Source organism: Peromyscus californicus, unplaced genomic scaffold (assembly GCF_007827085.1).
Source record: "Peromyscus californicus insignis strain IS unplaced genomic scaffold, ASM782708v3 Scaffold_10__1_contigs__length_136768540, whole genome shotgun sequence".
NCBI lineage: Eukaryota > Metazoa > Chordata > Mammalia > Rodentia > Cricetidae > Peromyscus > Peromyscus californicus.
Window position 1 is genome coordinate 101,095,987 of NW_026294391.1, and position 13,940 is coordinate 101,109,926.

Below are 13,940 nucleotides of genomic sequence, written 5' to 3' on the forward strand. Positions count from 1 at the left end.
TCATTGACCAATCAGCAACACATTTGACATACAGACCATCCCACAGCAATGGTAAAAAGCCTAATGTTCTATAATCCATGATCTGAAACTATTGGTGTTCTCATAGACTCCAACAGAACTAATCACTCCTTGTTAAAATTAGTGTGCCTGTATTCAAAATTGTTTGGGAACTAGCTTAGTCCTTGGTATACAGTAAGAAACTGATAAGAGGAGAGAGTTTTTTTTTTTCCCAAGACAAGGTTTCTCTGGGTAGTTTTGGTGCCTGTCCTGAATCTCGCTCTGTAGACTAGGCTGGCCTCGAACTCACAGAGATCCGCCTGGCTCTGCCTCCTGAGTGTGGGGATTAAAGGTGTGTGTCACCCCCACCGCCTGGCGAGAAGAGAGTTTTAAGAGAGGGGATTTAGACCAGAGCTTTGAGTCCACACCGAGGAATTTTAAGTTGTATTCTGTAGGAAGATGAGAATGGCAAATACATTTGTTTAACATGACTGAGATGCCAAGAGGACAGGTCAAATGATTAGTCAATATTTTAGTGATATAACTAGAATTGGGTTGCTATAAGGAAACAGGTGAATGTATAAATTGAGTTAAAGTGGACTTTAATCATATTTATTAATCCATTTAAAGATATTCTTTTTGGGTTGGGGATTTAGCTCAGTGGTAGAGCACTTGCCTAGTAAGCGCAAGGCCCTGGGTCTGGTCCTCAGCTCTGGAAAAAAAAAAAGATGTTCTTTGAACACACTTTTTTTTTTGGTCTCTCTTTAGTTTTTTGAGACAGGGTTTCTCTGTGTAGCTTTTGGAGCTTTCCTGGAACTCGCTTTGTAGACCAGGCTGGCCTGGAACTCACAGAGATCATCCTGCCTCTGCCTCCCGAATGCTGAGATTAAATGTTCACCACCATCTAGCTGAACAGACTTTCTTAAGCACTGTGTTTAGGATAGGGAGCTAACAGCAATAAATAAAACAGATACAGGCCCCAACTTCATAAAGCTGTATACTGAACAGTAGTAACAAACGTGGTAAGTGTGGGAAAAAGAGTATACTGGATTGATCTTGGAATTAACCTAATCTCTTGGGCTGGTGACAGGTCTCAGTGGGTGGAGACACCTGCTCCCAAATCTGACCCACTGAATTGGACCCACATAGTGGAGGGACAGAGTTGACTTCCATCTTCAAGTACACGAAGAGAATAAAATAAATAAAATGTAAAAGGGAAAATAAGAGTTAACCCAATCCTGGGGCTGGGGGAATATGGTTCAGTGGAAGAGCAAGTGCCTGGAATGCCCAAAGGGAAAAAAAAATAGAATTGAAACACAGCCTAGGAGTTCACAGACATGAAATCACTTTTTCTTAGTATTTATTTGGTGTGTGTGTGTGTGTGTGTGTGTGTGTGTGTGTGTGTGTGTGTGTATGTGTATGTTTGTGCCTGAGTATATATGGGCATCATATGTTTGTAGTGCCTTTGAAAGCCAGAAAAGAGCACTGGGTCCACTGAAACTGGAATTAGGGGCAGTAATGAGTTCATATGTGGGTTCTCTGCATGAATAGCAAGGACTCTTAACTGTTGAATCATCTCCAAAGCCCCACAAACTCACTTGATAGAACAGGATAGATTCTGTAGTAAGGAGTACATGTAACATAACTGAGGTATATGAGCAGTTTACTAGAAAGGGGGCTTGAGAACACATAGAAAATATTTAAGAGATGAGCAGAACAAACAGTTAAATAGAGAAAAGAGGATATTGTAGAGAAAAAGGAAGAAATGTCATAGAAATAAATACAACAGGGGTCGAAGAGAGGGTTCAATGGGGGAGAGTGCTTGCTGTGAAAGCTTGAGGACGTGAGTTCAATTCCCAAGCACCCAGGTATAAAAGCTGGGCTTTGTGGGAACAAAAACAGGAAGCTTGGGAGCTCATTGGCCAGTGAGCCTAGTTAAAATGGTGAGCTTCCAGTACAGTGAGAGACCCCGTCTGAAAAAAATAAGGTGAAGAATAAAGCTGGGTGGTTAAGAGTGTCCTCAATTTAAGCCTGGTGACCTGAGTTCGGATCACTGGAACCCATGTAAAAACTTTACATCAGTGTTTGAATCCCAACAGTTTTATAGTGAGATGGGAGGTGGAGGCAGGAGCATGTCCCAGAAGCTCAAGGGCCAGCTAAACTCGAGTACACAGAGCAACAAACAGTGATACCCTGCCTCAAAAACAAGAGGGAAGGGCTGAAAAGAGTGTTTAGCAGTTAAGAGCTCTTACTATTCCAGAGGACCCACATTGGGCAGTTCACATCTGCCTGGGACCATCGCCTTCTTCTGGCATGCCTGTGAGCAGACCTCCACAGAAGCAGTGTTCCACCTATGTGTCACCACACAGAAACGTGTACACACACACAAATGTTTTTTTTAAAAGATTTATTAATTTATTATGCATACAGTATTCTGCCTGCATGTGTCCCTGCATGCCAGAAGAGGGCACCAGATCTCATTACAGATGGTTCTGAGCCACCATGTGGGTGCTGGGAATTGAACTCAGGTCCTCTGGAAGAGCAGTCGGTGCTCTTAACCACTGAGCCATCTCTCCAGCCCAAATGTTTTTTTTTTTTAATGCCAAGATAAGAAACAATTTATTATAGAGGGAAGAAAAATTTCTCATCCAAAATATAGAAATCTGTACAACTTTGCCACAATCAATATACATGAACTGTACAAATTTACACCAGTTCATGATTTACCGAAGAAAAGATGTCTAACAAGGTTCACAAAATAGGTGGTGGTTTGTGGAAAAGACTTTTACCCAAGTAAGTACAAGGAAAGTTACAAACCAGACCTCTACTTTCTAAAAATAAGAAGTTTAGTCCGTCTTAGAAAACTACAAGCTAGCAAATGTACAGAGAGCTGGTTGGTGCTAACGACCACAGTTGAGACAGTGTCTTTTTTTTTTTCCAAAGGGTCTTTTAAAAGCCTGTTGCCACGGCAGATTCTGGTCACATGCTACTTTTCAAAGCCAAAAACACAATACTAGGTCTGACCATTTTCCCCAGGTCATGCGTACTAGTTTGTCTTTATGTACATTTATACATTTAAGTGCTAGGAAAAAGTCTCCATGTAAGAGTTCCAGTACTACCATGCTTACAACATTGAACTTCCCTAGTGAGCTGCCAAACAAAGTTACGGATAACTTTCAAGTGTAATAGTGCAAATTCCCCTGCAAGACTGACTGCAGAGGAGGAGGGTTCTTCGAAATACAGATTTTTCCTTAGAGGGACTAATGTGACAAACTGGGTATAAGGTCTGGGAGAAACTGAAACCACCCCGTGACTTCGCTCCCTAGCAAATAAAGTGATCCTTTTACTTGGACTCACAGGCTATTTAAATCACTGAAAGGTACTGTCCAAACTATGGCACTGTCACTTAAAAAAAAAGAATTATTACCACTCTATCTTGTGCCAGATCTTCACAGCTGTGACATGGTTTAAATTCCATAATCCATCCCCAAGAGGAGCCCACCCAAAGCAAAAAATCAAATTTATTCATCCATTATAAGATGATCCATCCATAGAATGTGTCTTAACCTGATACAGTCATCATATTGTAGTTTTTGGAAGGGCTTGTTCTGCCCAAGAGAAGTTCCTCCTTACAGCTGATCCTGCTGTCTACCATTTGCACGTTCCCGCTGGTGTTCGGAGTGCTGCCTCCTGCTGGCGAGGCCTCGTACAGCACACAGATGGAGCCGTCCTCTCCAATCCGGTAGGACACTTCGTAGGGGTCCACCCAGAGTGTGAGTTCGCTTGGGAGAAGCCTGAACAGCTCCTGACTGCTAAATCCAATCCGCTGGGCTGCCTGTCCAATCAGAGGGTCCATCTTATGGTTGATGCGGATGCAGCGGTAACCTGATCCCTTGCACGGCTTTTCTGGGAACCAGTGATGTTTGTAATGTTCTGCCAGCAGTTCCTGCAGGCTCTGGCTGAAGGTCTGCAGCTGCCGCTTGCTCGTGAGCCCCTTTGGTGCGGAGGAACTTGGAGATGAAGGACACCGCGGCAGCGATCTCGCCTATCATGGTGGCGGCCCTGGTGTAGAAGGGATGCATGGGGGCGGCGGACGAGGGGATGGGGTGGTTGGGGATGGCCCAGGGCGGCCCGGGGCTCGGCGGAGCGGCCACCCCAGGCTCCCGCCTAGACCCGACGGCTGAGAAGGAAGCGAGGGCGCGAGGCGCGGACGGCTATGGTTCGAGGGGATTTTTTGTCCCTTTCTTTCTTTTAGAGTAAAAAAAAAGTTATTTTCAAACCAGGAGGAGGCGGCGGGAGAGAGAGAGAGAAAGAGAGATGGGGGACGAGCGATGGATAGCGGCCTGGTCACATCGCTCGAACCTCCCCAGCGGCCTCCGCCTCCAGCTCGGTAGCCTCCGAGGATCCCGAGAGTTGCATTTCCAGCTCCGAGGGGCGAACAAATAAATGTTTTTAAAAGATGGAGACTAATGCTTCCATCATACATGTTTTATACACAATAAATAAACAATGTAATTTTTGAAAGAGTGAAGAGGGCCAGCAAGATGGTTCAGAAGGTAAAGAGGCTTGCAATAAAGTCCAGTGACCTGAGTTGGATGCCTCAGTCTTCGTGGTGAAGGGAGAGAACTAGCTCCCCACAGGTTGTCCTCTGACCTTCACATGAGCACCATGACAAGCTACCCCTACCCTCAGCACACAGACAATAAATAAATGTAGTTTAATGTTTTTAATGGAGGAAAGCAGTAGAGGAAACCATCTGAAATCAAACTCTGATGAAACCTCTACACACTCACACACATGCGTGCGTGTGTGCGCACACACGCACACAATATGTAAATAAATAATGCTTTAAAATTTTATCTATTTATTATGTGCAAAGGTATTTTGCCTGTATGTACGTCTGTATGTGCACCACGTGCATGGAGTACCTGCCAGGCCAGAGAGGCCATCAAATTCCCTTGGATTGAAGTTACTGATGGTTGTTAGTTACCATGTGGGGGCTGGGAATTGAACCTGGGTCCTCTGGAAGAGCAACCAGTGCTTTTAACCACAGTGCAATCTCACCAGCCCCGAATACTGTTTTTTAAGTTTTTAAAATAGCCCCATAAATAGCTGAGGTGTTTTGGTGTGTAAAGGGCTTTCTGTCCAGCCTGAAGATCTCAGTTCAATTACTGGAACCTACTTGATGGAAGGTGACAGCTGACTCTAGTGGAATGTCATCAAACCTGACACACACACACACACACACACACACACACACACACACACCCCAAAAACAAAAACTTTTTTTTTTTTTTTTTTGGTTTTTCGAGACAGGGTTTCTCTGTGTAGCTTTGCGCCTTTCCTGGAACTCGCTTTGGAGACCAGGCTGGCCTCGAACTCACAGAGATCCGCCTGGCTCTGCCTCCCGAGTGCTGGGATTAAAGGCGTGCACCACCACCGCCCGGCTAACAAAAACTTTTTAAGGGATATTGACATGGCTCAGCAGATAAATTCTGAGGACCTGAGTTCCATCCTCCAATCACATGGCAGAAGTAAAGTGTTCATTCTCTAGCCTTGCCTTTTGACTTCCTTGCCCTGGCAAATACACATGTGTGCACGTACAAAACAAAGAAATGTTTTTAAATTATTAAATTTATTCATTTAGTGGGTGTGCGTGGAGGCCACATCATTCATATGGAGGTTAGAGTATATCTCATGGGAGTCCATTCTGGCCTTCTGCCACATGGTCCCAGGGGTCAGACTTAGGTCACCAGTTTTGGTGGTAAGGACCTTTACCCATTGAGCAATCTTGCCAGCCCAGTAAATTTTTTAAGGGCCAGTGAGATGTATCAGCCAGTATAGGTAGGTGCTTGCTACCAAGTCTGAAGTTCCGCATTTGATTCTGGGACCCATGTAGTGCAAGGATTGAGCCGATGTGGGTGAAATGTCCTCTAATCTCCTGGAATTCCTTTACCTGGACATACACGTATGTACAAATACAAAATAAGCAAAAAGATTTAAGTCTAAAAAATCATTATTATTTTTACTTTCTGTGCTTAGGTGTTTGGTGTGTATGTATGCATGTGAACCACCTGCATGTAGAGTACCTGCAGAGGCCACAACAGGGCGTCAGATCTCCTGGAACTGGAGTTGTACAGATGGTTGTGAACTGTCACATGGATGCTGGGTTCACGCCACAGGTATAGAAAGCAGAAACACTGCTGTCAAATTGACTGTCTCCTGTAGACTGATTTTTCTTTGGGCTGCCAGCTCACAAAAAATGACACGGAGACTTCTTATTAATTATAAAAGCTCGGCTTAGCTTAGGCTTGTACCTAACTAGTTCCTATAACTTAAATTAACCCATATTTTTTACATTTACATTTTTCCACGTACTTGTTACCTCATCTCCATTTTGCCCAGCCTGCTACCTTCGCATCTGGCTGGCGACTCCGCTTTTTTTTCCCTCCGAGTCCTCTCTGTCCAGAAGTCCCACCTATACCTCCTGCCTAGCTATTGGCCATTTAGCTTTTTATTAAACCAATCACAGTGACACATCTTCACATAGTGTAAATGAATATTCCACAACAGTCTTCCAGACTATGGAGCCATTAAAATGAAGGTTTCATTGGCCCTGGATCCTTCTACTTCCTGCCCCCTCTACCTCCTCCTGAGTCTTGTGTTTTGTCCTATGGCTATGAATACAAGGGCATGCTTCAAATCCCACTGCCCTCAGGCCTGGATCAGGGAATTAAAGAAGATAAATACAGGGGAGGTGATAGCCAGTGTGCTTACAGACCAGCAACCTATATTCATCTTGACCTTACCTTTGCTCACTGATGCCCACTTTAAGTGTTTGGTTGTATTGGAGAAAGGAAAGATGTGGGAGTTTATATTTTGAGATAAGAATACAGAGTTCACTGGAGCTGGAGAGATGGCTCAGGAGTTAAGAGTACTGACTGCTCTTCCAGGGAACCCAAGTTCAATTCCTAGGACCCACATAGCTCACAACTGTTTCTAACTCCAGTTTCAGGTAATCCACAGCCCTCACACACACACACATGCAAGCAAAACACCAATGCATACAAAAATGCAGAGTTTACAATTCTATGCATGTTCTGCAGGTCTACCCCCTGTAGTAATTTGAATGTAATTGGTCCCCATAATCTCATAGGGAATGGCACTATTAGGAGGTGTGGCTTTGTTTGAGTGGGTATGGTCTTGTTGGAGGAAGTGTGTTACTGTGGGAGCAGGCTTTGAGGTTTGCTATGCTCAGGATACTGCCCAGTGTCTCAGTCAACTTCCTGTTGCCTGCAAGATGTAGGACTCTAAGCTACCACTCCAGCACCGAGTCTGCCTGCATGCTGCCATACTTCATGTCATGATGATAATGGACTGAACCTCTGAAACTGTAAATGAGCCACTGCAATTATATGTTTTCTTTCTCTTTCTTTCTTTCTTTCTTTCTTTCTTTCTTTCTTTCTTTCTTTCTTTCTCTCTTTCTTTTTGGTTTTTCAAGACAGGGTTTTTCTGTGTAGTTTTGTGCCTTTTCTAGAACTCACTTTGTAGACCAGGCTGGCCTCAAACTCACAGAGATCCGCCTGCCTCTGCCTCCTGAGTGCTGGGATTAAAGGCATGTGCCACCACCGCCCGGCTATGTTTTCTTTATAAGAGTTGCTGTGGTCATGGTGTATCTTCACAGCAATAAAAACCCCATGACACCCCATAGTTGCAAAGAACAAGAGAGTTTCCATTGAAAAACTTGCATACAGACACACACACACATAAAGAAAGCCCCCTCCCAAAGAATGCATAATAGGAAAATGTAACCCAATGACCATAAAATTAAAGGTCTAGAAATTCCTTAAGAAAGATTCTGGCCTATAGGAAACAGGGAGAACCTGGGGAATCAGACTCTATGTCACAGGAAGAGACCCTGGGGATAGGTTTCCTATCCAGAAGCCACTGCCACCCACTGGTCCCCAGATTTCTCCTTCTATATATTCTCTCTGCCTGCCAGCCCCGCCTATCCTTTCTCCTGCCTTGCTAATGGCCGTTCAGTTTTTTATTAGACCATCAGGTGTTTTAGACAGGCACAGTATCACAGCTTCACAGAGTTAAACAAATGCAACATAAACAAAAGTAACACACCTTAAAATAATATTCTACAACACCAGACAGATAGAATAAAGAGTTTTAATCAGCTATAAACTGTGTCTGAGTGGTCATCTCTGGTGGGCTCTCTGCAACAGTAAATGTGAATATTTTAATGGTTCTAGAAACAGTTTTTTAAAAGGGGGGAACCCTAGTTCATCTCATTTTTTAAGTGTAAATGCTTTTTAACTTTTTCATTAAAAAATTTATGTGTATATTCATGTGTCCATGTGAATGAATACCACACACGTCTGGTTGCCCTTGGGGGCCAGAAAAGGGAATGGGATCCTCTGGAGCTGGAGTTACAGATGGTTGTGAGCAGCCTGACTTGGGTTTTGAGAACCAAACTCAGGTCCTCTGCAAGCACAGTGTACTCTTAATCACTGAGCCATTGTTCCAACACACACACACACACACACACACACACACACACACACACACACACACACACAGAGTTGTGTGTATAAATTAAATCTCAATATGCAGCCTTGGCTGGGCTTGAATTTGCTGCATCTACCAGGCTGGCCTCAAATTCATAGAGAGATATGTCTGTCTCTGCCCCCTGAGTATTGGGATTAAAGGTATGTGCCACCACAATTAGCTCATAAGTGATTTTTTAAAGATGCAATATCATCACTTGTTTTTTTTTCTTTTGAGACAGGGTCTCACCATGTAGCCCTGGATGTCCTGGAACTCTGTAGACCAGGGTGACCTTAAACTGACAGAGATCTGCCTACTTCTGCCTCCCTAGTACTAGGATTAAAGACATGTGCCACCATGCCTTCCTTGGTTGGCTATTTTCTTAGTGCAACCAGAAAATACTAGGATATTGAATCACAGAATGCTATGACTATCTTGGCTTAAAATTCCATAAAGAGCAGTTAGTTTTATATTGAAGAATGCAAAGTGTGCCTAGCAAGTGTACCTCTATATGAATGAATGTGTATCATTGGCATAAGCACCACCATGTCAAGGTTCCCAGTGCTTCAGACCCATGGGAATGGCAAGGCCTTACCCTAGTCTAACTACAGTGTTTACATTGACCTTTATCTAAAACCACTGGGTCCTGGTTGACTACAGCCTGAGACTGCTCTCCTATAGACATCCCCTACCGAGATTAGCTAACCTGCCTCCTCTTGGTGTTGTACATAATAAACAAGCTTTAGTTTCCTGGCTACTGCTGGTGCATCTTTATCAGAGCACACAGCCCATACCATCTCAACCTTTTCTGTCTTGTCCTTTCTTCATTTTCTGTTGCCCCAGCCCAGGCCAATCTCAAAGCCATATAGGTCTCCAAAACAAAGCATACTAAATGGCAATTTTGAGTCTCTGTCACGCAGCTAATGTGTCTTGAATATTTTAAATTACTTCTAGTCCTGTGCTTTTAGTAGAACTATTTTCTAAAGAAAACAACTCCTTGGTCATTACCTGTCTGAACTGTTGCCCTCTGTAACATCTCTGGTCCTGGTAGTCCAGTTTTCTAAAGATTTTAATAATGTTCTACAAAAGATGGAAATTTTGAGTGTGTACTATAATGGTTAAAAAGTAGCTCCATTTCAAACTGAGTTTCAAATTAAGTTACCATGTCAAAAAGAAAAAACCTAGGAGTCAGCAGGACCTTATTCTTAGCTTAAGGGTTGTTAACCATGAGATGTCTAGACCATGACCCTAAGGTCAGTCATGTCAACAATTGAGTCTTGACAGCAATCTGAAGAGGAGACTGATCTTAGAGCCACCTGGCTCACTTCTTATTGTGTAATTGTTATCCTAAAATATTAACCAGATGCTCATTCTGATTCTGTAACCTTCCTTAACCACTTGCTTGCTCAGAAAACAAAAAGACTAACAAACATGACAATTTCTCAAGTAACAGAAAATCCCCAGAGTTGAGACAATTGTGGTTTGTTCCTTTAAAAACTCCAGCTCCTGGTTTTCCCCTTTGCAGCAGCTCTCAGACTTGCAAAGAAGGTGGTTGTTGCAACATTGCTATAAATAAAATAACCTTGTTATTTTATCTTTTAAATTTAATTTTGTTTGGTGGTCTTTCCCTGGTCATCTTGGAGTCCACAACAGTGGTGTGTATGATATAACATTGTGAATCAGTTGGAGTTAAGTAAAGTGCTATTGGTTTTAGAACATATCCATATGTGAGCTCCTCTACAGAAAAATTTGCTACCAAGATTGAAGCTGGAATAATTCTTTCAAAAGAAACATAATACATGGCTCTTTAGATTTTTGGTGTGTGTATTAAAAATTGTACATGAATTGAAATGTAATAATAAAAATAATAATAATGATAATGATAATAATAATAAGTATACAACCCACTAACAAACAAAATCCCTGGGAGATGGATATGGTTGCACTCCCTTCTAATTGTAGCTCTCTGGAGGGTAAGGCAGGAAGATCACAAGTTTAAGGCCAGTCTGGGTTACATACTGATTTCCAGGACCCCATAGGCTGAGATCCTGTATCACAAAAAAAATAAAATAAAACAGAACAAAAATGAAGAGTATTACAAAATGACTGCTGATGCCAGCTGCCTATTCCAGGCAAATTGAGGCCAGGAAAAGGAAAACAAGAGCGAAGGGGGCTGGGGAAGAGAAGACATAAATGGCATAGGTGGTCCAGCTGACAATGACTTCAGCAGCACCCCATCTCCAATCAGACTCCAGAGCAAGGATGGTATTACAGAGCCCTGGGAAATGGGAGCATATTTCTGGGTGTTAATTAATGTCCTCTGACACAGGCTCTACTGTGACCCTCTGGTTCTTAAACCAAACCTGAAATCTGATGATAATAGGGACAATCAATGCCAGTAAAGGAAGCTGTACACTATATAATTCATTATACCTTTGAGAAGCTGCTTCTTATTGGTTGTAGTAGGACAGGCTCATAGGGTTGAGGAAATTGGCTCAAACCAGTTTCTTTCTTTCTTTTTTTTTTGAGACAGGGTTTCTCTGTGTAGCTTTGGAGCCTTTCCTGGAACTCACTCTGTAGCCCAGGCTGGCCTCGAACTCACAGAGATCCGCCTGCCTCTGCCTCCTGAGTGCTGGGATTAAAGGCGTGTGCCACCACCACCCAGCATTATAATGGAATACTTTTTTTAAGATTTATTTATTTATTTATTTATTATGTATACAGCATATATGACTGCAGGCCAGAAGAGGGCACCAGATCTCATAACAGATGGTTGTGAGCCACCATGTGGTTGCTGGGAATTGAACTCAGGACCTCTGGAAGAGCAATCCGTGCTCTTAACCTCTGAGCCATCTCTCCAGACCTCAAACCAGTTTCTAAGGCATGCACATAACATACTTCCTTATGAGCCAACTTGGAGTCTGCCTGAGGGCCTAGCAACAGGTGCTGTCAGAGTTCCTGATTGTGCCCAGCCAATGAGGGACGACCAAGCAACATCACCAGATTTGGACACAGCTTGAGTGCTGGGAGGAAGGTATATAAGGCCTTCCCCATTACTGAATAAACGAGTCTGCTGTTTGCCTTCACCTGACTCCCGGTGTCTGTGTCATTGACACCGAGGCTTCTCACCCCCTCTCCTGAGGGAACCGTTAGGATCCAGCAACAATTGGTAACTATTTTCGTGAAGTTATGGGTTCCCTCCATTCAGTTAAGTTGTGGAGCATTTCACAGCCTGGTCTCTCTCCTACCATGTTTGCTTTTGTCCACCCCTTTGAGACATTTCCCTCTAACTTAGGTTGAAGAGGACCTTGAACTCCAATTCCTACTGCTTCCATTTCCACTTCCAAAGTGATGGGATTATGTACGTATGTCACCATGTCAGACATAATTCTTTTAAGGATAGGGTCTCATGTATCCCAGGCTTGCCTAGAACTGGCTTTTGTACCATAAGATTACATTGAACTTCTGGCCCCTCTGTTTCCACCTCCTGAGTTCTGGGTATTGCTTGTGTGTACAACCATACTCAGTTTATGCTGAGGATTGAACCTAGGGTTTTATGGCCACTGTTCACTCTAGTGACTGAGCTGCATGACTGATCCCATCCTTTTTGAGAGAGGATCTCTCTCTCTCTCTCTCTCTCTCTCTCTCTCTCTCTCTCTCTCTCTCTCTCCCCTCATTTGGAGGTTGTTGAATACAGTATAATGTAGTCCCTGCTTTAAATGATACTAAGTGGAACAGCTTCCTATTTGAAAATCCCATCTTCAGTCTGAGGTAAGTAGACTATAGAAGTGAGACAGATATTAATATTTTGAGATAAGGTATCACTGTGTAGCCCTGGCTGTCCTGCAATGCACTAACTCACAGGCTCAACTCAAACTCAAACTCAAACTCACAGGCATCTGCCTGTCCCTGTCTCCTTAGTGCTGGGATTACAGGTGTATGCCACTGTGCCTGGGTTTAATTTTTTTACACTTATTTGTATATGTTTGTGTGCATGTACACATACTATAACAAATGTGTGGGGGCAAGAGGACAACTTGCATGAGTAGGTTCTCTCCACCAGCTGTGATTCAGGGATTAATTCAAGTAGTCAGGATTAGTGGCAAGCCCTTTACCCACTGAGCCATTTTGCTGATCCCAGGCTGGGTATTAAACAAGTTTTTCTTGAAGATGTCCTCCAAAACTTGTTGAATTAAAAAAACCTGACAAAACCTTGGACATATGGGGCCCAAAGCTTTCGCCCTGCCTAGCTGCAATAAGACAATTACTGAGTTCCTTAACACTGATTTGATATTTCAACCTATAGAGTTTAAGAATATATATTTATATGTGTGTATATGTGTGTGTTAGATTAAAAAATTATTTGTGTGTGTTGGGGGGGGGGCACATGCATGTGCTTGCTGGTGCCTGAGGAGGCCAGAAGAGGGCATAGGATCCATTGGAGCTAGAATTACAGGTGGTTGCTAGCTGCCCGATGCTGGGAACTGAACTCTGATCCTCTGCAAAAGTAGCAAGCACTTGTAACCTCTGAGCCTTCACCCTAGCCTTGGTTTAGGAATCTAAACAAACTGGACCCAAATTCACTAAAAATCACCACCATATCTGCAGCTTCTTCCCATAACTACACACTACACACACTATAGAGAAAACCTGATAAGCTCTCCCTAGAATGAAATCCTTGCTGTGTGAAGTGTGAAGATAGGAGTTTGGAACACTAGAACTCCCATAAAAAGCCAGGGAAGCATGGTAGTCTGTAATTCCATCACTCAGGAGCAGGCTGGCTCATTTGACTAGCAGGAGTTGGCAAGTTCCAGATTCAATGAGAGATTCTACCTCAATAAATAAAGTGGAGAGTGACCTGAGGAAGACCCAGTGTGGACTCTGGGTCTCCATTTCCATGTGCACACTCGCACACGTGCATGCTCACACACACACACACACACACACACACACACACACACACACACACACACACACAGAGTACTACAACATAGGCATTGTGATAAATCCGAGCACCTGGGTACCTCAGACAGGAGTATTGGTTGCTGTGCATTCCTAGTCCAGTCTGGGATACAGTTACTACCAGGGAAGCCAGGGCTATAACAAGCCTGTCTTAAATAAAACAAAGGGAAAAAAACTAACAAGATAACCTGAAAAAGTCTTAAACACTGGAAATTTCTGGAGAATATTCAAAGTTCAATTTGTGCCCTATCTTCAAGATATTTAGTTGTCATCTAATTCATTGTTATCCTTTATTCTAGATGTGTGAATGTGTGGGGGTATGTGCACAGGAGTGCAGAAGCCCTTAGAAGTCAAAAGAATAAAATTTCCTGGAGAGTTATAAGGGCTTATGAGCCACCTGACCTTAGTACTGGGAACCAAAGAGT

General features: G+C 43.2%; 1 protein-coding gene across 1 annotated transcript; it reads right to left on the minus strand.

Moving 5' to 3' along the window:
- Positions 1–3,452: 3,452 nt before the first annotated feature.
- LOC128115758 (protein BTG1-like) lies at positions 3,453–4,094 on the minus strand. The gene is given in 2 exon segments (XM_052746795.1): positions 3,453–3,994; positions 3,996–4,094. Coding segments are annotated over 2 exon segments (519 nt in total). The 5' UTR covers positions 4,080–4,094; the 3' UTR covers positions 3,453–3,559.
- Between the last annotated feature and the right edge of the window lie 9,846 nt (positions 4,095–13,940).